At 49.1% G+C, this 26444-nt stretch overlaps 1 protein-coding gene across 9 annotated transcripts; it reads right to left on the bottom strand.

Moving 5' to 3' along the window:
- Positions 1-1406: 1406 nt before the first annotated feature.
- On the bottom strand, positions 1407-25683 carry MANBAL (mannosidase beta like). 9 transcript variants are annotated; one of them, XM_014735147.3, is made up of 4 exons: positions 25623-25673; positions 16133-16341; positions 2469-2601; positions 1407-2040 (listed from the first exon to the last, which is right to left on the bottom strand). In XM_014735147.3, exons 2-3 carry the CDS (start codon positions 16280-16282, stop codon positions 2494-2496), a joined length of 258 nt encoding a protein of 85 aa, XP_014590633.1. In that variant the 5' UTR covers positions 16283-16341; positions 25623-25673; the 3' UTR covers positions 1407-2040; positions 2469-2493. The 9 variants fall into 9 exon arrangements, with proteins under 9 accessions (XP_014590633.1, XP_070103955.1, XP_070103949.1 ...); XM_070247854.1 differs by lacking the exon at positions 25623-25673 and adding an exon at positions 25280-25558; XM_070247848.1 differs by having other exon boundaries at positions 1407-2601; positions 25623-25683.
- Positions 25684-26444: the final 761 nt, after the last annotated feature.

Raw genomic sequence — 26444 nt, 5'->3', positions numbered from 1 at the left:
AGACGAAAGGACAGAGGACTGAGACCTGGGCCCCTCTGATGAGGAGGAATGAGTGATGGAGGAAGCAGGTGAGGGCGGGGTCCTGCAAGCCAAGTGTGCCAAGTGCCGCAGGCTCTGTCCACAATAAGTGTGGAACGAGGAGCTGGTGGAGGGGAGGACGACCCCTCTTGCTTTCCAGGGGCGTTCTCTGGCAAACAGTCTCTATGGGAGCCAATCTAAGGGAGTCGGACCTGCTGAGGCGGCCCTGCTCCTGTGAGCCAGAAGCTGTCTCCTTCCAGGAAGGTGGAACGGGTCTGCTCTGGAGGCGCGGCCTCTACTCTCCCAGCATAATTTCCCTCGGCTCTCAACTCCAGCTGGGCCTCTAAGACTCAGCTCAGTTACCTCCCTTCTGCCAGGTGGCTATGCTGACCCCCCAAGACTGAGCTGGGTGCCCCTCCAACCAGCTCCCACAGGACCCACTGCTCCCTGCTGGAGAACTCCCCACACCAAGCCTGCTTACATGTCTCAGCCTCCGAACAGGCTAGGCACACCCTGGGTTTCTGGGAAGCTTCCTTATTTCTGCATCCCCAATGCCTAGTGTGGTGCAAGGCATCTAAGAGACTCCCGTAAATGCTTGTCAACAAACACTCAGAAGTCCATTCTGCTGGTGTCTGGCCACGCCTGGCCCTCCTATGCAGAAGCTCCAGCCCCTAGACTTCTTGGGAAACCTAAGGCGCTGGGGGATGCCGTCCCACCCTTGGCAGCTCAGCAGGGACCCTCACAGCACTTGGCCTACTGACTCTCACTGACTGTGTGTTAGATGCCAAGGAAAAGGTCACGGACGTGGGCCCAAGTCCGAGTCCTGGCATTCTCAAGTAGTCAGGACTGCAGTCTCCCGTGTCTAAAATGGAAATGATACACGCTTATCCTTGAAGTCACTCCTCATCAGTTGTGACAACATTCGGGAAAGTGTTTGGCAAACTGTAAACCAGCCAGGCAAATCGGAGGCACGTTGAGGCTTTTCCTTGGCAGCTGATCCTGGGCACATGACTGGGCCTGTATGACCCATCCCACGCCACGTGAGGCCTTCTCCTTGGTTCTTCTCAAGCCACTGAGGACAAGCAGCATCTTCCTCAGACAACAGGAACTGGGGAATAAGTGGGGTCTGGCCCAGCGGAAACTCTAACACACATATGGACGTGCACAGTGTTTCCAGTGACTAAGGGCCACACGAAGCAGTTGGCTGGACCCTTCCTGAAACTTGTCCCAGAATGGGCTCAGCTGCGGAACTGCTCTGACCAGAGCTGCCCCGACTCTGGCCATCCTTGGCCCCACTGTCCCGCTTTTCTGGGGGCGAGCCCTCTCCTCCCCTCAGGGCAGGGACCCAGGCTCCCCCTTTCCCTCGGCAGCAGGCGACACACAGGAGGTTCAGCATGCAGGGTAGTTTATTGATATTTGCTTCCCCAAATAACCTTTTCTCACCAGTGAAGGTTGAAAGAATGGGGGTGGGGAGGCAGGGAGGGCGTACAGATGAAAGCCAAAAGGCACATCTTGAATGTGCTGGGATGGGTTCAAAACAGGTTGGTCTGAGACTGACAAGCCCCCATTTCAGAGGCTCGGAAAGCTTGGGCCTGGGGCCGGCCTCGTGGCCGAGTGGTTAAGTGTGCACCTTCCGCTTCGGCGGCCCAGGGTTTCGCCAGTTCAGATCCTGGGCACGGACATGGCACTGCTCATCAAGCCATGCTGAGGTGGCATCCCACATGCCACAACTAGAAGGACCCACAACTAAAAATATACAACTGTGTACTGCAGGGATTTTGGGAGAAAAAGGAAAAAATAAAATCATTAAAAAAAAAGAAAGTTTGAGCTCAAAAACGTGCACTCATTCAGCCAAATCCCGTCCATCTGCTGGAGAACAGGACGCTACACCCGTGCAGGTCTTCTGCTGGTCTTCTTCTGAGGCCGGGCATCTTTCAGACCTGGCTGTTGCACCAGTGAGACCACGAACACTGCAGTGGTCCTGGCGTCTTGAACTAAACACACAGGGGAGGCCTGACCTGGCTTCATCGGCACAGGCAGAGACAAAGGTGACTGGTTAGCAGGAGCTCCCCAGTTCACAGATCGGGGGAGAGGGCGGTGCTTGTCAGTATTAGATAATGACTCTAAAATGTAGTGTAAACCCCACAAGGTGGGTGACTAAAGGCTGGACACAATGATAAGTAAGAAAGTGTAACTCTGTGAGCTGACTCGACTTCTGAACAGACTTCTAAGACCATCTCTGCTCACAGGGTGTGTGCTCCCCTTGGCTCTAAACCGTCACAGAAACAGAAGGAAGAGGAAGTGGTGGTCTGCCCAGATGGGGCCTGGGGACTGTCATGACTGTCCAGATTGCTATGGTCAGAGGGCATCCCAGCCAGACCCTGAGCCCAGGGTGGAGCGAGGGAGCGGGACGCCAGGTCCCAGGAGGGCTGCCCGAGGCCCTCGCCCACCTGCCCGGCTCTGCAGGCTCCTCGTCTACCGCTTCTTCTTGGCCTCCTTCTTGGGCCTCTTGTTGGCGGAGGGAGCAGCAGCCTTGGGCTTCCTCGTCACCTCTGCACTTCTGGGCTCCAATGGTTCTGCCTCCTGTGTGGTGATAGAAAGAAGAGTCCTACTTAGACCAACTAAGCCAACCCTGGCAAAATGAGAGCATGTCGGACAGGACTTTGCACACTGAAGCAAGCCTCAGAAACACAAGGGATGGAAACCACGATTGCCAGGACCCAGAATCCACACGTCTGCAGGACCACCCCTGGGAGCAGGGCAGTTCTCAGTGAAGAATGAGGGAGGAGGCCCGAGGGGAGGAGGCAGTCTTTGGACTGGCTGGAATCCAGGTTCCTCCAAGTGACCTTGTAAGCAACTCACTTCCCCTTTCTGTGTCTTGGTTTACCCACCTGAGAAGTGGAAATAGTGATGCACACCTTGGAGGGCTGACGTAAGGAGGCAAAAATGCATGGACAGCACCCAGTGAATGCGGCTGCACCCAGGGGCTGGCTGACCACCCTACAGAGACTAGGCAGAATTTGGGTGAGGAGCAGCTGCGGGGCCGGCGTCCTGTGGCTTGCTCTCCTTCTGGCCCTGCTGTTCTCCTCCTCTCATTCAACCCACAGAATGCCAGGGCTGGGAGCAGGGAGCATGCCAGCCGGCAGGTGGGCAGCCACCACACTGTGTTCCGTGGGGCCTGGCAACGGTGCCCTGTGGGGGAGGGCAGAGGGCAGCCTCAGGGCAGAACTCCAGACCCTCCCTACAACTGGGGCGGCTCTGACTTTTATCTGTCGTGTAGATTGTGATTTGTTCCCTGAAAGATTTGGTTTAAACAAAGGGTCTGCTGCTAAAAAAGCTTCAAAACCGCAGATCTAGTCTGGCCTTCACTGTGCTGATAACAAAAATGGGCTCTGGGGAGGGGACTCGGCCTGCCCCGGCCACAAAGGCTCAGGTCAGAGAAGAATCAGATGTGGACTCAGTCCTATCGAGTACTGCCTCCTCCCAGGTGGTAAACCACACTGGGCCTGGCCGGCAGGACATTGGCAAGGCCTGCCTGGCCCAGAGAACACCAACCACAGCCCCCGGGCCTAGTCCGGCCCACAGGTAGACTTCATTTGACCTGTACTGTTTATTTTTAAGAATTTGAGCCAATTGGGAGAATTCTCATTCAATCTGGATTCCTAACTTTTCTTGAAAACTTTAAACATCCGGTGACACTGGCCCCGAATCCCCTCATGGAAGACATGGGCTGAGCAGTGACTGCCCCTTCATTCAGGTGCCCACGACCCCCACAGCCCCGCCACCCCCAGCACCAGAGTAAGGAAATGTTTCTCGCTTTCTGTGTTCTTTTATTAAAAATGGGAAAACAAAAAGCAGACTAAGAATACTAGGAGGGAGCACACTTTTTCTAGAAGAGAAAACTATTTCATGTTTAGTTGGCCTACTCCCAGCTTCCAGCTTGCTTTCCTCTAGCCCTCCCTGCTCCTGTCGGCCCCTGGCCCAAGCCTCCAGCCTCGTCAGACAGAAGAGGCAGGACTGTGGTTGGAAGGGCTGCTCCCCACCTAAGGCCCAGTCCAGAGCTCCGTCAGCTCCCTCTTATCACCAGCACTGTCTGCTCTCCACCCTGCCAGCCCACCAGCCTCGATAGCAGATATAAAGGCCCAGCGCGGTCCCAGGCACCCATGGGTGATCTTCCCAAGACAATGAGCCCTCCACACCCTGGCCAGGTCTCTGCTCTGGACTCCCCCCAGCCTGTCCCCTGTGCTGATACTGTTTATGTAACTTAGCAAAAAAGAAAAAAAAGTTAGCCCACTAGAAAAACAAACAAAACAAAACCTCCGAGGAGCCAGTGTGTCAAGTGCACAGGCTGCCGGCTGCAGAGCCCAGCGGGAAGGCTACTGTTTAAGGCAAGCCCCACAGGGCACAACGCCTTTGGGGACCCTGGGAGCTGGAAACTGCCCCCAGTGCAGTACCTGTGAGGCCAGTGGAAAGCAGTCAGGCCTGAGTGCCCTGGGCAAACAGGCCCTGACATGGTTCATGCACGGGAAACCTGCTGAGGCCTGCCAGGGTCTCCAGGGATGGAGCCCCATGAGCTCAAAGCTGGCTGCCTCCTCCGGTTTCAGTGGGGGCTGGTTCAGAATCCAAAGAGATGGTGATACCCAGCTGCCATCCCCAGGGCTTCCCTCTCTCTATAGACCCTCTCCCGGATGCCTCATCCTTTCTGGCATCTCCCAGACCTCTCTCCTGATCCAGCTGTCCGTCAAATAACTGGGACAGGCACCTCCCAGGCACATGCAACTCAACCAAGCAGACCAAACAGGGCCCCTTCTCCAGCAGGCCTGCCTACCCACCAACAGGCAGACCAACCAGAGTCCCACTGACCCCACCCACCATCTCCCTCCTCTCCATCGTCCAATCAGTCACCAAGTCCTATTGATTCAACATCCTCTTTTTTTTTCTTAAGATTAGCCCTGAGCTAACATCTGTTGCCAATCTTTTTTTTCCTTCTTCTCCCCAAAGCCCCCCAGTACACAGTTGTATATTTCGGTTGTGAGTGCCTCTGGTTGTAACATGTGGGATGCTGCCTCAGCGTGGCTTGATGAGTGGTGCCAGGTCCATGCCCAGGATCTGAACCAGCGAAACCCCGGGCCGCTGAAGCGGAGGGCGTGAACTTAACCACTCAGCCACGGGGCTGGCCCCCATCCTCTACCTCTTGACTCAGCCACTCTCATTAGGATCAAAGTCCCCACTTCAGTCCCCCCACTGCCAACTGCCCTCTCCGCTCCCTACGCCATTCCTCATACACCTGCCAAAGGCATTTTTCTAAAATGCAAATTCTCCCACCTTCAACCTTCCAATGGCTTTCCAGCACCCATAGCCTCATGTCCCACCCCTAGGATGGCATCTAAGGAGGCCAGCTCTCCAGCCTCCTCTGGGCTTTTTTCCACCCCCACACTGGGTCAGGCCCCAGAGCTTCCCCTAGTCACCCTTTATAAGAGGAGCACCCTGCTTTCCTTGCCCACCCAGCAAACCCCTCCTCATGGTTTGGCCCAGTCAAGAACACACTCCTACTCACTGTCTAGCCTCCTCTGCTTCTCACCTCCTCCTCCACCCCGACTCCTCAGGTCCCCAGGAACCTTATAATGCCACTATTATTCTACCATAGTTACATGTTCTCATGTAGGTCTCCCCTACTAGCCTGTGAGCTCCTTGGAATAGCTTCAACTGTTGCTGAATGAATGAATGAATGAATGAATGAACAGGCAAAATCTCCTATAATCATGGGAACTTCACTGTTATTTATTAGCATGAAAATACATCAGTTAAGAAAAGGCCACCCTTTTTCCATGGGCACAAAGGACACGGGGAGATTTTAAACCCAATATACATACCATAAAGTACGGCTAGACATAGCCACCAACAATAATAATAATAACAACAATAAAAACAACAGCCATGACAGCAGCTAATATTACTTACAACATGCTAGGCCCTATGCTACATGGTCTGCACATATCTTGGCTTCACAAAGTGCCACAATGAGCCCCACTTTCTAGATGAAAGAAGAGCCTCAGAGAGGTTATGCAACTTGCCTAAGGGCCCGACTGGCGAGCAACAGCAACAGAGCCAGGAACGGAACCTCGGCTCTTAACGGTTATCTGGGATCTCTCCGTTTCCTAGGACCTTAGGGCTAAAGGAAACCAAGAATCCGAGTTAACTGTGACATCTACTTTCTCTCTAGTCAGCAGCCCCTGCAACCACAGGCGACGACAGAACGACAAGAACAGCTTGTTCTAGATCCGCCGAGGGGTCATTCAGAACCCCGTTTGTGACTACAGTTCCTACAGGAGTCAGGAAAGTGGGTTAGTGCTCCTCGACTCACGCTTTATTTTTTACAGTCGAAAGCGGCTCTCTGTGGGTGTGTGTACATATTACAGTCATCGAGTCATCTGAATGTATTATCTGTCTCCTCACCCCAGACCTCCTTTCTTCCACATCTCAGTTTCTGGCATCGTCACCCACCCAGTTACCCAAGCTAGAAACCCCAAGTCATTTCTGAGTTCCTGCCATTCCCTCATGCCCCCTCATCCAATCGGTCCCCAGGGCCTGTCCATTCTACTTTTCAAAGGGCTCTCGACTCCACCGGGTTCCCTCTGGACACACACTCCTGTGCTGGTTCAGACCCCACTGTCTCCTGCCTACCCCTCTCATTGTCCCAGCCTCCCACACGGTTTCATCACCATTGGCTACATTGTCTTCAGTCTGTTCTCCTGAAACAACAGCCTTGACCATGTCTGTTTTCTGCCTTAAACATGTTGCTGGTTCCCTTGCTGTATAAGACAAATTCCAAGAGTCCCGTGTGGCCTCCTGGGCCATTCCACCCCAGCCTTGGCCCTCTCCTGGCGTGCCCCCTCATGCAGCCCACTCTCTGTCACTCTGGGCTACTGGCCAGCTGCTATCACCCAGATCCTCATTCCCTTTCACGCTCTGCACAGGTGCTCAGCATTTAACACCTCTCTATCTGCACCCAGTGTCTGCAGGTTCTGTGCCAGGCACCACGGGGCAATGAAGAGAATACATACTTAGTGCTGTGCGCTATGTGGGTGCTTCATAAACATCAGTTCACTAAGCCTCCCATCACCCTGATGAGCCAGACACGGTGAGCCCCATTTTATAGGCGAGGAAACTGAGGCTCACTGAGACTCGGTGACTGGCCCAATGGGCACAGCCGCCTTCCCCCTAAGCTGCCAGGAAGCAAAGCCAGCTTCAGATGATTCAGATGCTGGAGTCCTAGCCACACAGAGCTGTAGCTCCAAATTCCCAGCTGACAAGAATAACTCTGAATGAGGGCCGGCTCGGTGGTGTCGTGGTTAAATTCGTACTCTGTTTTGGTGGCCTAGGGTTCACAGGTTCGGATCCCGGGCAAAGACCTAGCACTGCTCATCAAGTCACACTGTGGTAGCATCCCACATAAAATAGAGGAAGACTGGCAACAGACGTTAGCTCAGCGCCAATCTTCCTCAAGCAAAAAAAGGAAGACTGGCAACAGATGTTAGCTCAGGGCCAATCTTCCTCACACACACAGAGAAAAAAGAATAACTCTGAATGAATGGCTGACTTTTAATTTCTCCTCAAATGCATGTTGCCAATACAAGCCAGGCAGACGGCAGACTCCAAACACTACAGCCCCATCTCTAAATCTGGGAAGACCTCTCCTTCTCAGAAGCAGGTTTTAAGTTTCCTCAGCAATCACACCGTTGGGAGAAAAAGAAAACCTCCCCGCCAGGTGGTTCCTGGGTCTGCAGAGGCATCCTCTGCAGACACAGGCCTCATCAATAAGGAAGCAGCTCCACAGCCGCATGAGGCCAGCAAACTGCTGCTGTTCACCAGATTCAAACAATCGAATCTGTGCCACAATGCACCCAATCCCTTGCAGCAGGGAAAGCACAGAGAATTTTACAATTTCCACTGCACAGTGCAGTGTGGATTCGGTCCGATAAATCAGGACAACACGTCATTCAACACAGACTGAAACCGTTCTTTCCCCTGAAATGGTCCAGGGAAAGAAAACCACTGCACTGAGCTCACGTGGCCTCACGCACCTCACCTCACCTGATCCTCAGGAGCTCCGTGGGTCGGGCACGAACGCCCTCCTTACAGCTCATGACACGGGCTCAGGGAGGTTAGGGCGGCTGGCCCTCAGACCAGGCACACCTAGTGCTGAAGCTCCTGCTCGCCCCGCTGTGCACTCTTGCCTGAGGCCCTGGGCAGAGTCGGGGCTGAGAAGACCTTGCAGAGATGGAAGCAACACCAGCCTCGAGCAGAGGATAGGACCACCTGAAAGAGGGAGCAGGAAGGCCAGACATGTGGGCTCAACAAGGCGAAGAGAGACACCGAGTCCAGGACTCGCCTGGCAGGCGAGGAGAACTGTGATTAGAACAGCCCCAGAGGGGCTGGCCCTGTGGCCAAGCGGTTAAGTTTGGGCGCTCCGCTGGAAGCGGCCCATTGTTTTGTTGGCTCGAATCCTGGGCGCAGACATGGCACCGCTCATCCAGCCACGCTGAGGCAGCATCCCACATGCCACAACTAGAAGGACCCACAACTAAGAATATACAACTATGTACCAGGGGGCTTTGGGGAGAAAAAGGAAAAAGATAAAATCTTTAAAAAAAAAAAAAAAAAAAGAACAGCCCCAGAGTTCATTCCAGGCACAATTCAGCCAGACTGCAGGTCCTTCCCACTGGCTGGTCCTGGGCCCTTGTGTGTCCTGCCGTCTGTCGAAACGCTGTTCATACCTTCCCCCTGCCCACCACACAGCCATCTCTCAGAGGTGGCTCGTTAAGCAAAAAAGACCCTGCTGCCCAATTCAACTGCAAACTCCCCCCAGGTCTAAAAAATACAGCACAGAACCGCAAAGCTGGTGCTGCAGCCTGTCTCCCGAAGTGGTGAGAACGGGTATACACTTGCCCAAGTCAATTATTTACTATGGGAGCCTTCACTGGCAAGTGAGGCCGAGTTTAAAATCAAGACCCTCATGGAAAATTTTCCAACAGGGTCTTGAACTTCCAGGCCACCGGCCAAGGGTCCCCAGGAAGGCTCCCTCCTCGTCAGGGCTCCAAACACTGTAGGGCTTTCTGGCTGACAGTGGTGAAGTCTACGTGGCATCACACTGAAAGCCCGCACTCTTGCCACCAGTTCTGGCAAGTTCTCCACTGGATCACAATGCCGGGCATCAGCTATCTTCGTCCGCCCAGTACCCCCTTTCCATTTGGTTCTGGGGAGACTCTCAGTCACTGTGGTCACAGGAGAGGCCAGTTAAATGTGGCCTGGCAGAAATGGTGCCCTTCACCCATTCCCATCTTTGGGGCAAGGTATGAGGATGTGGCCAAGCAGAGGCCTTCCATGAGTCTGAAAGTGAGCACAGGCAGAAATGGCTTCTCTTGCTTATAAATCATGAGCGGTAAGGATGCAGACAGGGTCTGCTGCAGCCATCTTCCTGACACATGGCAAGGGCCTAAGAATGAAGTCAAGAGTCACAGGAGGTGTTGGCCCCATGGCCGAGTGGTTAAGTTCGCGCACTCTGCTGCAGGAGGCCCAGTGTTTCATTGGTTCGAATCCTGGGCGCGGACATGGCACTGCTCATCAAACCACGCTGAGGCAGCGTCCCACATGCCACAACTAGAAGGACCCACAACAAAGAATACACAACTATGTACCGGGGGGCTTTGGGGAGAAAAAGGAAAAAAAATAAAATCTTTAAAAAAAAAAAAAGGGTCACAGGAAAGCCAGGAAGGAAAGAGACAGACAGAGCCCTGAACCCAGCCTCTGAACCCAGCTCTGCCTTGAAATTCCCAGTTCTAAGAGCCAACACAGTTTCTTTCTGGGGAAACTGGTGGAGCTGAGTTTCTGAACTTTCAACAGAAAGAGTCCCCATTAATACAAGAAGAGATGGTGGCAATCCACAATGACAGGGCAATGGAAGTGAAGATACCTGCCTAGGGGCTGGCGGCTGGCTGGGGAGATGTGACATAGCACATGAGGAGATCAGAACAGTCGGCATTCCAACTACGGGAGAGGAACTGTCACTATCTGCTCCGTGAGTCGCTGAACTAAAAGTCAACACCCACTTGCTGAGGGTGGACTGGATCAACACTCTGTGTAGACACTGACCCCAGAGAGGCCTGGGAGTCAGCTCAGGCAGACTTGGGAAGGGCGAGAGGGGCTCCCCACCTTTACTTCCTTGTTACCCATTCCCTGAACTCCTGGAATTTGGCTCCCACCTCATTAAACTATTGCACTCCACTTTGAGAAAAACTATAGACTATCTTTCCAGAAAATGTGCCTGAGCATAAACACATCACATTTTTGTACACAATTTCAGGGACTTCTGGAGCCTATCGAGGGACCCCCTAGGGATCCAGGAACTCCCTATTAAGAACTTAGTTCTACTGAAACCAAACTGCAGGCGAGCAGCCTGAACACGGCGTCAGCGTCAAACTGAGCAGCTTTTCTTCAGTCGCTCGGTTGCCCTCCCGGCCCTGTCTCGGGGAGGACTGGTTTCACGTGTGCGCTCCTTGAACTACTCGGTGGTTTTCAGGGAGACCACGGTCTCCTGGTCCTCTGCCCCGTCTCCTGAGAGAGCGAGAGGAATGGAGACTCAGCTTTGTCTGCACAGCACTCATACTCCTTCGGGAACAGATGTTCCCCGCTACCCCTAGAAGTCAACCCACAGAACTCTCCCCACCCCCACACTGGCCATGGCGGTCCCAAGCTGGGTCAACTACAGTTCCTTCCCTGGGGATTTTGGAACTGAGACCAAGCAGGAAGGCAGTCTCTGGACACTGCAGCTGAAAGATATAAACTTTAGGAACTGTTAGTGGCCATGTTTCATCTTACCACAGAGACAGTGAGCAGAGGAAGCAGGGCCTCAGTAAGAGAAGTGAAAGGAGACAGCAGGGGAGGCAGATGGCAAGTGATGGGGGGTCTCACCCCTTCCAGGGGCCCAGCTACATCCCTGTTCTGGGACAGCACCTGCATCTTTTCCATAGATCTACATTGCACAGAAGCTACTTCAAGCAGGTTAAGCATGTCTCAAGTTCAGGCCTTTCCTGAATCTTAATTTCCCTTGAAAAGCTCTGCAACTCATTCTTAGGGTTTCAAGAAACTATGCTATGAGGGTAAAATAATTCCCAGGTCTCTATGCCCCACTTCTCACTGGCTCTCCCTCTTCCACCTGGAAGTCTTGCTATTATTCCAAACTTACCACATGTAGAACTGAGTATCTCCTGTCCTCCCAAAATTGGTTTGTGCTTCAGGGAAATGGTCTAAGGACTAGACCAGTGGCTGCATAACAGAATCACCCGGGCACTTGAAGAAAATACTGATCCAAGGCTTCAGAGAACAACTGAATCAGAGTCTCCATGGGTGCAGCCCAGGCCTTTGAAAATTCTCCAGGTGGATGCAGCCAGATGAAGAAACTTGGACCAGCCCAAGGATGGGCAATTTGGGCTACCACCACCTCCTAGCTCCTTGCTCATAGCAGACATCACTAATCAATTTCTTTACTCTGGAGCCTAGCAGCAGCCCAGAATCCTGTTCACCATGGCCACCATACAATCAATCAGACTTGGCCAGAGATGAAATGTATCTGCATCCTGGACTAGACAGAAATGGTGTAAGGATCTACCTTCTTAAATTTTAGACTCCAGCCTACAAGAAAACGCTTGGATTAAGTGTGGCCCAGACCTTGATCAGGCTCAAACAAATGTTTGTTTTCTCAGGTCTTAGTTTAATGAGCTATCAATGAGAAAACGGTCTCATTTGGTTTAGGATTCTCGGGGGCTTTGGTTTTGATTTTACGAATTGGTTCTTGCTCCTACTATGAAAAGGAAGGGGGTGGGGTGGGAAGCATTTGTATGTGTTCCTTTTTTCTTCCCTGATTGCCCCCAAAAGAGCTTTCAAATAATCTGCTAAGTATTGAAGTACTGAAGCCATAAACTAGTTGCAAAAAATCGGCTTACTCCAACAACAGGAAAGACATTCTTTTGCCTTTCAAAGGCTTTCCCATCATCTGGAGCCAAAAATATTATCTTCTGACCCAAAAAGCCACTAATAAACCTTGTTTCTATAGGCCAAGCGAGAGGGATGATTTTGCCCTAAGCAAAACAGCAAAGAGAGCTATTGTTCTCTGGGTCCCCCCACCTCCTGCCGCCACTTCCAGGTACCTCCCTCCTGCCCTTGGGCTGCCTGCAGTCCCCACAGGCTGTCCCCATTCCCACCAGCTCCCTTCCTCCCTAAGAGCCAAGCCCCAAGTTAAACCCCCTTCTCTTCCCCTCCCCATTCAATTCCAAATCCCATCTAGCTGCTGGGCACAACCTCGAAGCACAGCCCTAACGCTCACCCCTCTCTGGAAGACTGTTTATGCACAGAATACTGTGTGTCCTTTCCATCTACTGAGGAGTGTGGGGGTAAGAAAAGGCTGCCTTATGGGCCACCCAGAGGAAAGCGAGCAGCAGAATCCCTGAATCCCTGCATAATTGGGGGCCGTTTGCTGGCGTGAGGCACCAATAAAAAGTTAAATTAATGGTACTGTATTTATTTTTTGCTACTGATTCATTGAAAAACTAAAAATAAAAAGCTAAAACAGTAAGGTTCAGTTATGAAGACAATTCACTTGAGTGAGCCTTATTCCCCTAAACTACAAGATAAATTAAAATGAGATGTTACGTACTACATTTATATTTTAAAAGATGAGGTTTTTGTCCCAAATTAACATCTAAATGGTAGCCACAGTGAGAGAGGAGGGATGAATGAAGGCAGACTGAGGACCCTTTGCCAACTCTCTGCCTCAGAAGACCTCAACCCACTGAGCCACTAAAAACCTCAAAGAGATCAGCACAGGGCACCCCTCCGCTGAAAGCATGCTCAACTAACCAGGCCTCTGTGGCCAGCCTTGAAGGGGTGAGACCCAACAGGAGGCGCGCAGCAGCGCTCGGCAAGGTTACACACCTCTGACTCTACATCTCTGCCTACAACACAGGAACATTCATCGCCTCTCTCCCTCGGGACTCTGAGCAGGCTTCATCAGTGGCCAACGACAATACAAATGTTTGTTATTTATAATACCCAACAGCATGCCATGTCTGAGGACAGAGCCCCAGAGCACAGGGATTACGTTTTTAGAGTGTGATACAACTGTGGGTGGAAAAACTCCAATCGTGACCTCCTTCTCAAAATGCCAGAACAAGAAATGGAGATAGACAGAACAATCCAGAGGCCACGAACCTGTCCATGTTCCCCAAAGTTTTCCCCGCCCTCCCGGCTGGTCCTCCCTGCCTGGTCCCCGGCCCAGGCCCTCTTCTCATCTCCATATTCTCTCCTTAGGAGAGCTCATCCTCTCCCACGCCTTCAATTACCCAAATATTGATCAACGCTCAGCCCAGACCCTCCTCCTGAGACAGACCTGTAGATCCCACCGCTTACTTGACAGAACCACGTGGACATCTTAAAGGTACCTGTTGAAAACTGAACTTAGTACGCTCCTTTCCCTACCCCCACCCCAAGCCTGCTCCTTCGCCAAGGTTCTTCGTGGCATCAGTAAATTCCCATCAACCTCCCAGCTACACAACCAGGACGTCTGGGACATAGTCATTTCCAAGATACATGGATCTCCAGAATATACTGTATACTGTTAACTGAAAAAGAAAGATGTGAAACTGTGTTTACTAGTATGCTATCTTTTGTGTATCAAATGAGGAATGTAATAAATACATATATCACACACACACATGCATTTGCGCATGTTTTCAAAAAGAAACAAAGGAAGGATAAATCAAAATAACAAAAATGGTTGCCCATGGAGGGAGGAAGGGAAAAGGGTGGAAGATACTGAGATTAAAGGAAACTTCTGTGATTGCATCTTTTTACATAGTTTTGACTTTGGGAAATGTCTATAAATGTTTTACATAATTTTTAAATTAAATCAAAAAGGAAAAAAAATTCCTAAAAATTAAAAACAAATCAGCAAGTTAACTTAACTGTCTGTCATGGTGGGAGGATACCTATATGAAGGAAAGAATTCCTAGACACAGTCCTCTGACCATATGTCCCTACTGGGACATATCTGTAGGCCAAAAAAGAACAACAAAGAAATATTAAATTTCATTCTGAGTCTTATTGTTAGTAGTGAAAAACAATGTAAGTTATTCTAAAACCATAGTAAGTATATTGTAGGTGTGCAGAATATTAAAAATAAAATATTAAAAAACCTGCTATCCTTAGAAAAGCCAGCTTGCAAGCTCGGCCCTTAGCTGGCATCTGGAAAATTGGGTTGGGTGGTTCCCAGAATTCCTAGAACAGATAAGAGTGGCTCACTGTGCCAAAACTGTTTGTGGAAACAGTATGTTTTATGCCGAATAACCTGCTTTCCTTTTGGAAGTCTGGAATTTTGGTCTAGGCTAGGCAGAGTGCTTATGTGACCTGTCCCCAATAAAAGCCCTAGACAGGGCCAGCCCAGTGGTGCAGCGGTTAAGTTCGCACATTGTGCTTCTCGGCAGCCCTGGGTTGGCCAGTTCGGATCCCGGGTGTGGACATGGCACTGCTTGGCACGTCATGCTGTGGTAGGCGTCCCACATATAAAGTAGAGGAAAATGGGCATGGATGTTAGCTCAGGGCCAACCTTCCTCAGCAAAAAGAGAAGGATTGGCAGTAATTAGCTCACGGCTAATCTTCCATTAAAAAAAAAAAAAATCCTAGGCAACGAGTCACTCTAGTGGGCTTCCCTCGTAGACAATATTTCACACAATTTGATGGGGCTCCCATTGAGACCATTTGAGCATTAAAAAAAGCTAAAATTAATTAAAACATATCAAATATATAAAAACATATGTCCAAAATGATATGAAAATCAAAGCTTCATTGGTCAAGATTGGAGGTTGCTAGAGCTCAAACTCACTGAAAATTAATAAATAAAGGGAAAGAACCACAAGCATTTATCTTGCCTTTTCCGTATGAAGATCATTCTTCAAAGTAACCATACAGGTGATAAGGAAAAGGTCTTTAGTGAAGAATTCCAGCTAATAAATGCTGAAGAACATAATGAATCTAAGAAATGATCACCAGTGGAGGCTCAAACCATTTTAGTGAAAGATCGATAGGGATTTTATAAGAGAGGGATCAGCTAACCACCTGAACCCACCAATCAATCCTAGAATCTCTGAATGTGTGACAACCAGACACCACGCACCTGTTGATGACACACAACAGGAAGTACACAGCACCAGCTACAAGGTGTTCCCCCAAACAACCTGATGGCAATTGAATCAAGCCTCCAGATCAAACTTCCTGTTGATAGGAAATATGGGGAACAGAGAAATATGTTAAATGACACCACAGAGAAGCAATCAGCCAAATCCTGGAAATGGATATCGTACATGACAATGACCTGCTTTCTCCAAAAAATCAGTGTCATGAGAAAAGGGGGTGGTGGTGGTGGAGGGAGGGTGTATAGCAATAGAGTAAGAGTCAAACAATAAAAAGGCCAATTTGATCATGTCACTCTCTTCCTTAAAACCCTCTGGGCCCTGCCCACCCCTCTGGCTGCACCTGTCATTGTGTCCTCTCGGCTCTGGCCACAGTCACCTTCACTCAGTTCCTTGAACTAGCCTGTACCTATTCTTTGGGTCCTTACACATGAAGTTCCCTCTCCCTGGGAGAGGGGGAAGAGCCTGGCCCCTGCCCCAGAGTAAGACCAAGTCCTCCCTCTCGTTACACACCTCTGAGTGCCCTGTACTCCTCACAGAAACATGTGTGAGGGTTAGTTTCCTATCTGCCCTTCCCCTAAGGACGAGAAGCTCCTGAGGGCAGACACCACATCCTTCAGCAGGGGCAGACACCACATCCTTCAGCAGAGTCCGACAAGCAGTAGGCACTAAATAAAAACATGCTTAATGCATATGTAAACTAAGTATTGATCACGTGGCTCAATGCCACCAGGAGGGAATTTGGGGACATGCTCTATTAGTAAAGCCCAGCATAGTCCCTGCGGATCGTCATGGCTGTTCATGGCTGTGGTGACTATTTTTAGTACCTAGAACCGAGCCTGAGGAGCTGAGGCTCACAGGGAAGGACTCACCGCCTCATGGGACTTGGGAAGAGGTACGATGATGGCCAGCACACAGATGAGCTGGAAGATGGCCCCCAGGAAGAGTCCATACCGTAGCAGGTTCTCCAAGAAAGTGGGCTCAGGCACCTCGGGAGGTGAGAAGTCCAGGTCGGAGGCCATGGCCCCAGCTGCCTGCTGCCTGAGGTCTCCTCTGACTCACCACTCTCCAGAACCGATTTCTAAATGCAAAGGGTAAGTGTCATGTCTCTACAACTGACTTTTAAATGGTTCTGCTTGCGCGCGCGCACACACACACGCACACATACACACATACACACAAGAACATATAAAGCAATCGTGGTGAAATGCCAACAATTCTTGAATCTAAGTGGAGGCTATATGGATAGTCATTGGACGATTCTTTCAACTTTTCCGTACATTTCAAATTTTTCCAAATATGAAAGTTAGAGAAAATAAGTAAGTAAATGCAAAAACTTCAACAAAAATCTCAAATCAACATACACTTACCGAAGGCCTGCTATGTTTCAGGTTTTGTTTATTTGTTCATCCAGTCATTCACTCAACAATACTTATTGAACACCAAGCACTGAAAAGTGAGCAAGAGAGATATAACCCTGCTTTCTTGGGGCCTACATCTTAGGACAGGGACCAACAAAGGACACACCCAGATGTGTTATGACAGCTAATGTTAACTGTTTTGAAAAAACTTAAGAAGGGCATCATTTTATTTTGTATAGTGTGAGAGGGAGGGCCTCTCTGAAGAAGAGACAGGAACAAAGTGGCAGAGATATGAAGTGTGAGAGTGAGCCATTGGGACATCTCAGAGAAGCATACTCGAGCCAGAGAGAAAGGCAGTGCAGAGGCCCTGGGGCTGGGAAATGAGTCCAAAATGGCCAAAGAGGAGTGCTGAGGAGGGAGAGAGGAAAGAGAGAAGATCAGAGGCCTGGGGGCAGACCTTGCAGGACCTAGACACTTCCAATTTGACTGAGTAAAATGTGAAGCCACAGAAGGGCTCTGAGCAGAGAAGTAACATTATCTGAGTCACATTTTAAGTGTGTGTGTTGGGGGGCGGGGAGCAGAGTGAACACAGGGAGACCAGTCAGGAGGCGACTGCTAATTACCCAGATTAGAGATGCTGGGGACACGGACGACGGGGGCAGTGGTGGCCAGCGGTGGAAGGTCCGGCCTCAGCCCACCTCTAGCCTCTCCTTGCAACAGAACCCCCCACTCCTAATACCCTGGTTGAGATAAAAGAAGTGCCTGTAGTTCTCCAAGAGCACTAGGCTTTCAAAATTCTTGGCCTCTACCCAAGCTGTGTACTCTGCCAAGAATGCCCTTTCCCACTTTGACCGCTTCGCAAAGCTCCCACTCCACCTCCAAGGCTGAGCTCAAGTGTCACCTCTCCAGCATGCCCTCCCACTCTAGGATGACTGAACTGCTCCCCCTCTACCACAACACCCACAAATGGCTTCCTTCTGCCCACCCCAATGAGAAAGGGGCAAACTTACTTTGGAACCAGGCCTATCTGACTCCAAAACCCTTTGTGTTTTCAGAGATCTGTGCCATAATGCAATTTTCTGCTAAACCTAAGCTGCCAACATGGTGGCCACAAGCCACACGTGTTTAGTGAGAGTTGAAATACAGCTAGTCCACACTGACATGGCTGTTAAGTTAAATACACACTCAATTTAGAAGACAGTATGAACATAAGAATGTAAAATATCTCATTAATGTTTTTATACTGATTACATGCTGAAATGATACAGTGAGTTAAATAAATTATATTATTAATTTCACCTGACCTTAAAGAAGAACAAAGTTGGAGGATTCACTTTCTGATTTCAAAACTTCCTACAAAGCTATAGTAATCAAAATAGTGTGACACTGGCATAAGGATAGAGACCAATGGACTGGAGAGCCCAGAGATAAACTCTCACATATATATAGTCAATTGATTTTCAAATAATGGTGCCAAGATTATTGGATGGGGAAGGACAGTCTTTTCAACAAATGGTGCTGGAAAAACTGGATATCCACAAGCAAATAATGAAGCTGGACCCTTACCTTAGAGCATATACAAAAATTAATTAAAAAACGAATCAAAGATCTAAACTCAAGAGCCAAAACTATAAAACTCATAGAAGAAAATCTTTATGACATCGGATTCGGCAAAGATTTCTTGGATGTGACGCCAAAAGAACAGGCGATAAAAGAAAAAGTAAACTGGACTTTCTCAGAATTAAAAACGTTTGCGCATCAAAGGACACTACCGAAAGAATGAAAAGACAAACTGGAAAACAATTTGGTGGTTTCTCAAAAAGTTAAACATAGAATTACCACACGATCCAGCAATTCTACTCCTAGGTACACACCCAAAAGAACTGAACGCAGGCACTCAGATACCCGTACACCAACGTACACAGCTGCGCTACTCAAAACAGCAGAAGATGGAAACAACCAAGAGTCAGGAGACGAACGGATAACAAAATGTGGCATATACACACAAAGGAATATTATTCAGCTATTAAAAGGAACGAAGTCTGACACATGCTACAACATGGAAGAACCTTGAAAACATGCTAAGTGAAGTGAGCCAGATACAAAAGGGCAATATTGTATGATTCCACTTATATGAGGTACGCAGAATAGGCAAATTCATAAAGAAAAAACTAGAATACAGGTTACCAGGGGCTGGGGGAGGGGGAATGGAGAGCTATTGTTTAATGGGTACAGAGTTTCAATCTGGGGTAATGAAAAAGTTCTGGAAACAGATAGTGGGGATAGTTATACAACACTGAATGTCACTGACTTTGCAGACTTAAAAATAATTAAAATGGTAAATTTTATGTTATGTATTATATTTCACCAAAATAAGAAACATGACTTTATCGCTTTCCTTTTCCTTTTAAAATGTGACTACTGGAAAATTTAAAATTACACACATGACCCGTATTGTACCCCTGTAGCCTGGGCTGAAGGGACGGCCCGAGACCTTCCTCCACTTTGGCTCTGTGCCTCTGGCTTTGCGACATTTTTCCAACATGGAGGAGGAGTGACTGAAGGATAAGAAAAACGGCCCTCTGGGTGAACAGACTGGGACTGATGCAAACGCAGACGTCTCCCTTTCAGCCTGGTCCTGGAGGAAGATCACGTGCCCGTGCCAGCAGGGTGGCCACTTGTCATGTCACTTCTGTCTTCTTTGGGAATGGCCTTCAAAGCCTGAGGCCCATTTTTTAAAAATCCACAGAGCTGGCAGATCTTCCTCCTCCCAGGAAGGATCTGACTTCTGGAAAGAGCCCAACATCATCTGGATTCAAGTGTGGTGAATCAGGTGGGGCCTCCAGCTCAGGAATACCATTTTTGGTCAAACACAAGGTATACTGCTCAGCCACCAGGCAGACTGTTTGGGGTGGCTCGTAAACTGGCCCTGAAGTGAATTCCAAGGCGGCTGCAACAACAGCTCCACGAACCGCTTCACGGGAGGAAACAGACAGCCGCGACAGGACACCACCGTGTCACCACGGCGTAAGAAAGCTTTCATTTCTTCACAGTTGCACCTCATAAATGCACATTTTAAAAAACGCCCTTGGCCCCAATCTTTATGCCTAAGGCTGTAACAAGCCTACTGGGCTTATCAACACTTACATTTATTAGTGTTACTAACAGCAACATTATTATGAACATTCATAGTACAACAGGAAGATGGGGCCAGGAGTCAGGAATTGGAGCGCAAACCCTGACTCTATGAGCAAGGAGCTACCCTTTGGGCCGACCTCTTGACCTCCTGGAGATCTGATGTTCTCGAGAGCCAAACAACAGTATCTGTACAAAGCTTTCATGCATTTAGGCTTTTTAAAAAAATGGCAATTAGGCAATATATAACAAGAGCCATAAAAGTGATTATATCCTTCGAATGAATAACTTACTTCCTAGAATTTACAGGAAGGAAACAATTCAAAAGAAGAAAAAAGCTTCAGATACAAAAAAGTTCATGGCAGTGCTATTCATAATCCTGAAAAACAGGAAGCAACTAAAGTGTCCAAGAGTAAAGAAGCAGGCAACCAACGACAGTGCACCCTGGCAGGCTCCCCCTTCACTAAAATGACAAAGGCAAACGCGTATCAGGTCAGCAAAAGTCTTCACCAAACAATATTAATTGAACCATGAAAACAAGTATTTAAAGACTGTGACTGCAGACACACCTAAAGTGGGATTTCACTGACTAAAGATCAAAAGAGGCCACAGGAAAACGGAAAGGGCTGCTGTGAAAGCGAAGCGGTGTTAAGTTTTAATTTTTTGGAATATTATTGAAACAATGAATACAATTTAAAAGAAAACTCCATGCCCTTTCTACTTCCTTCACGAGACTTTTATAGAGCCTAATGAAGCACTGTCCAATAGAACTTTCTGCAGTGATGGAAATGTTCTATATTTGTGCTCTCCAATATGGTAGCTACCAGCCACATGTGGCTATTGACCCCTTCAATGTGGCGACTGAGGAACTGAATTTTTTAATTTTATTTAACTTTAATTAATTTAAATATAAACAGTCACATGTGGCTAGAGGACTCCCATATTGGGCAGCACAGGTGTAACAGGGGCTGGTTATAAAAAAGTTCTGGAAAACAAAATGCTCTACAAATACTGCACATGCCGTAGAACTCCTGTCTTTTCTCTGCACTCCCGTGTTTTACTTCCAGCCTGCCTGCAGTATTTCTGGGTTTCCTTTTCCTGATAACAGAAGTCACAAGAGTCCTACTCATCCTTCAGCTCTCAACTAGGAGGCGCTTACTCCTCAGACTCCACAGGACAGGCTTTGTTCCCCTCCCCCCCCAACCCCCAGCCACTGTCGCAGTAGTAGCAGTGAGCAAACCACTTGCCAGAAGCGCACAGCACCACCACTGTGGGAGGCGGGGATTACTAAGGAGGATGAGGAAACCGAGGCTGGGAGAGGCTATGTGTAATCCCCCTACCCAGGGATTACTCGGCTGAGAAGTGGCAGTCAGGATTCAAACTGGCCGGGAGGAGTCGAGCTCTTCCTCACTAGCTCAGTGGTGTCCCAACTGCAGGCTGTGAGCCATGGGAACGGCTAAAGAGTCTGCAACCTGCACCTTTTCTTCTTAAATTTATTAGCTTTATTATTCTTACTTATCAGCCAGCACTTTATACAATTAAATAAATGACAACAGAAAAGATCACTAGTAAGGGTCGGTGTTGTGTCCAGAAGCTTTTTGTCATTTATATCCTTCTACACCCCAATGTGTATGTTCTGGGTCAAAACTCAGAATGTATTTCTTACTGTTTGCGAAATACTACACTGGCGTCCAAAGTTTTCTTACTTGCTGACCTGTAAGCTCCTGGACAGCAGGGGCCCTGAGTCCCTCCTGAGTTTGTTCCAGGGTCTGACTCAAATATTTGGTAAATGATGAAGCCTCTGCCTCTGTTTCCCACCTTTAAGGCAAGGGCAAACGCCTCAACCAGCTGCCTCATTTCACGGTGTGGATGAGGAGCTGAGAGGCGTGGGGTTCCCGCGGGCCTCCAGTGAGTCAGGGCCTGGGGACCTTCCTGCAAGGTCTCCAGCCCTCTGGTGCTCCAGACTTGCTCAAGAGCAGAGGTTTTTACACCCTTGGGAAATCTCATATCTCTAAGAATGTAATTAAAAAACACATACCCATTTGTTACCAAACATTGCAAATAATTTCAGGAGATTACTGGACCCCTTGGGGCTCATCCCTGAATGCCAGACACCAGTGGTCTGAGACATTCATTTACTGGACACAATTATTGAGCAACTACTGTGTGCCGGGTACACATATAACGTAATGTCAGGGGTGAGTATTACGAGAAAACATAAAAAGGAAGGAGGAGGGGGCTATTTTCTATGAGGTGGTCAGGCTAGGACCTCTCTGAGAAGGGGACATTTCAGCAGAGGCAGGAAGAAAGTGAAGGAACAAGTCACTTAAGTATCTGTCAGAGTGCCCTAGGATGGAGGAACAGCAAGGGGGAAGGTCCTGAGGCAGGAATGAGCTTCGTGGTCGAGGAGAACGGGAGAGTGGGCAAGCTGCGTAGGGCTAGGAGGCCACTGGAAGGATTTTGGCTTCTCCTCTGAGTAGGTTTTTAGGAAAGAAATGACATAGTCTGACCACTTTAAGATGGTCCCTCCAGCTGCTGTGTTGAGAACAGACTGCAAGGGGACAAGTGTGGAAAGAAGGAGCCCAGTCAGGAGGCTGTAACGGTGAGAGACAGGCCTGCACCAGCGTGGTAGCAAGGGGATGTAAATGCTCAGGTTATAGATGTATTTTGAAGAGAGGGCCAACAGGATTGCTGAGGTAAGATCTGAAAGAGAGAAGTTAAAAATAATCCCTGAAGGTGAAATTATTCTGTGTGACACTGCAATGGTGAATGCAAGACAGTAAGCACTTGTCAAAACCCACAGCACTTTACAGCATAAAAAGCAAACTTCAATGTAGGCAAATGTTTAAACAAATCATTTAAGAGGTGAGGGTATTGCAGAATGTGACATTCTGAATTTAAATGTAACACAAATATATTAAGCACCTTCACTGAAGGAGCAGGGCCAAATCAGGTGCTGACCTCGTAACTTTGGAAAAGAGTGGAGTGTCTAAGACTAGAGGCAAAAGGAACTGTCCATGTGCACTATACCCTAGTGGATAAAACTGCTTCCCACAGGGCAGAGGGTAACAACTCTGAAACCACTATGCGGGTACACCAGAAATGAACAATTAAATAAATGGACGGTAGATAGTGGGAGCTAGGTTTGCCACAGTTGGAGTGGGAGCTTACAGACAAGCCAGTGGAGGAGGTTAGAATGACCCATGTGGAATGGATGAGAGTTGCAGACAGCAGTACCAACTCATGTTTAGCTTAATATAGACACAAGTGGCTACAGACAGAAATACTTCTAGATCTGTGTACATATACAGTTTAGCACACACATATATATCTCCTGCTCTGTCCATGGAGAGTTTGGAAGTAAGGGCATCCCAGTCGCAACGCGCACACTAACACCCAGATCTTGGGCTCTAACACCATCCTCCAGGAAAAGGAGCCAGGGCTGCCTGCAGAAATGGTTAATTCTAGGACTGAGGCAGGAAATGTACAAGATGAGCCTGGAGCAGGAAGTAAAAAACTGCTCAAAAAACATAACAACACAATGACTGGGGTATGTCAAGGGATACAGGAGCCAACTGAAAGAGCTCCCGATGGGCAAAGCTGGAACAATTTGAGCAATTAAAAATAAAGCAGTGGGCCCGGCCCCATGGCCGAGTGGTTAAGTTCGCACACTCTGCTTTGGCGTCCCAGGGCCTTGCTGGTTCGGATGCTGGGTGCGGACATGGCACCGCTCATCAGGCCACGCTGAGGCAGCGTCCCACATGCCACAACTAGAAGGACCCACAGCTAAAAATACACAACTATGTACCAGGGGCACTTCGGGGAGAAAAAGGAAAAAGAAAATCTTTAAATAAATAAATAAATAAATAATATAGTACTGGATTATAACCCAAAGTATGAAAATAAATATCCATGAGTCCATACTGATATAAATGATGGATAAGTAAATAAAGAAATGGAGATGAACAGACAAATTTCCCATGGAGAAGAACTCCAAGTAATTTATGTAGATAATCTGCCCTTAAGCATGAAGCATAACCCCACGCTCCTCAAGTGTGGGCTGTACACAATGACTTTCTTCCAGGAGTACAGCCTGGAAAAGGGCGGGAAAGGGAGTAACCTTACAGTGCAAAAACCTGACTGCCTCAAGCTCGCGATGCAGGCTATCATCAACAGTGGCAGCTCACATTCACAGCATGTACCTACCTCTGGGGTGATGTGATGACAAGGGCACTTTACCTCTGTGGTCCTCCTCCCCAAAACCCACAACTCCAGTCTAACCACAAGAAAAACATCAGACAAGTCCCAACCGAGAGTCATTTTACAAAATATCTGACCAGTAATACTCAAAACTGTCAAGTTTATCTAAAACAAGGAAAGTCTGAGAAACTATCCTTTTCTACCAGAGGAGGCTACAGAGAAACGACTACTAAATGTAATGGGGGATCCTAGCACAGAAAAAGGACACTGGGGGAAAAACGGATCGAATCTGAATAAAGCATGGACTTTAGTTAATAACTTATCACTATCAGTTCATTAATTATGAAAAAAGTACTATACTAACGTACAATGTTAATAATAGGGGAAATCGGATGTGGGGCATATAGGAACTCACTGTAGTATCTTTGCAACAATTTTTAAATCTAAAACTTTTCTAAAGTAAAAAGTTTATTTTAAAAAAGCCAACATTTCAAAATAAGTAACTCCTGAGACATGTATAGCTCCCCAGACTTGACAAATAGAAAGTACATCTTCAGGGGCTGGTTCAGTTGCCTAGGGGTTAAGTTCACACACTTGGGCTTCAGTAGCCCTGGGGTTCCTGTTCTGACCCCAGGTGTGGACCCACACACCACTCAACAAGCCATGCTGTGGCAGCAGCCCACATACAAAATGGAGGAAGACTGACACAGATGCTGGCTCAGGGACAATCTCCTTCAAGCAAAAAGTGGGACAGTGGCAAGAGATGTTAGCTCAGGGCCAATCTTCCTCACCAAAAAAAAAGTATATCTTCTCTAAGACTGAAAAACCCAGATTCCAAGTATGCTGGTAAGGAATTCTTGGCTTCTAATTATGCAATTTTAAAGTTCTGTTCTGAGAATTCAACTGAAACGGACTAGGGAACAGAAAACCAGCGTCAGGAGTTACTCACTGTCTTACAGCAATGGGCTGGATACCCAATTCCCAAGAGCTGCTCAAAACTGTTAAGAGTTTGTCCTAAGGAAGGCTAACTGACCTCCCAGAACAGAAGCACAACTGGCAGCCAGTGGGCTGAAACTGGTGTGCAGATGTCCTGCAAAAGATAGTTATTATGTCCGAATTTGTCGCCACCATTTAAGAAGTGTGAGATTTCATATATTCACTTCCCGCTTCACTTAAGGAGAATGATCCAACCAACACGCACTGAGCACCTTCTTAGGAGTTTGCATCACCATCTCACTCTGGCCTCAGATCAAGCCTCTGCGCCCATTTTACAGACTGGGAAACTGAGAACCAGCGTGGCAACCAGAGGGTGCGCGGGGTTACCGGGCAACACGGCGCACGCTCAGGCCCGGACCCCCGGCCGCCTGACTCCGGAGCGCCGGCTCCTCCGAGGCTCCACCCGCGGGAGGAAGGGCCAGGTCGCGGCCGGGAGGCGCCGGGCGGCAGCAGGCGCGGCCTCCGCCTCCCCGGGGCGCCAGGTCCCCTCCGCAAGCAACTTCCTGACGAGCGCCGGGGAGGTACTCGTGCCGCGCGCGGAGCACGCCCAGACCCGCCGAGCAGCGCCGCCGGGGACCGCCGGGGACCGGCCACCTCCCCGCTCCCGCCGCCTCCGGGGCTCCGCCCCGGCCCTAAGCCCCAGCCCGGCCGCCCGCGCGGCCGCCCTCACCTCCCGCGCCGCCGCGCCGCTCCCCCGGAAGTGGTTCCCCGTGAACCCGGATCCCGGAAGTGACGTACCCGAGCCACCAGCGAGGTGGCCTCCGCCCGCGTTGCCAGGGTGGCTGTTCGTGGCTTTGTCCGGCTTTTGTCCCCGGCGTGTGATTGAGCTGAACGGAGAGGCTTGGGGAAGCGAGATCCTGACGTTCTCGAGGCTCCAAGCCCCTGTATCGCTCAGACCATTTCCGCAAACGCTTATAGACGTTTCTAGAAGCCTTCATTCTTTGTCAGGAGCGTACAATGCAGAGGGAGACAAACAAGCACAGTCTTATAATTCAGACAGAGGCAAATTATTCGAATTGGTTCAGAACATTCTGCGAGTACCTGCTCTGAGCCTGTGTCGCTCTTGGGCGTATCGTGCTGAACCGGACAGCTGGGGTCTCTGCCCTCATGGAGCTTACCGTCTGGCGGGGGGAGTGAGACTGAAATAATTAAATGAACGTGTAATCATATAATGTGATCGGTGTTTGGAGGGCAAAGAGCAGGGTTTCATGAGTATGGGTGGAGCAAGTAGAGGGGGAAAGGAGATCTAGTTTAGATAGAGTTTGGTCGTGAGCCTGCGCCACGGACCTGGATGGTTCTCAGCTCCTGGTGTCCGTGCCTTTGGGTAGCCCCTTCCCACACTGTATAGGCCTGACCATCTAACCAATAAGATATTGTGAAAATCGTGGAGGATAAGTTCCAAGATTAAGACATAAAAGACATTGCTCTTCCTGTTTGTCCTCTTGATCACCATGGGGAAGCCATGTGTGAGACACTCAGGCAGCCCTAGGCA

This window comes from Equus caballus, chromosome 22, assembly GCF_041296265.1.
Source record: "Equus caballus isolate H_3958 breed thoroughbred chromosome 22, TB-T2T, whole genome shotgun sequence".
Lineage (NCBI taxonomy): Eukaryota > Metazoa > Chordata > Mammalia > Perissodactyla > Equidae > Equus > Equus caballus.
This window is presented reverse-complemented; position numbering and strand designations above follow the sequence as displayed.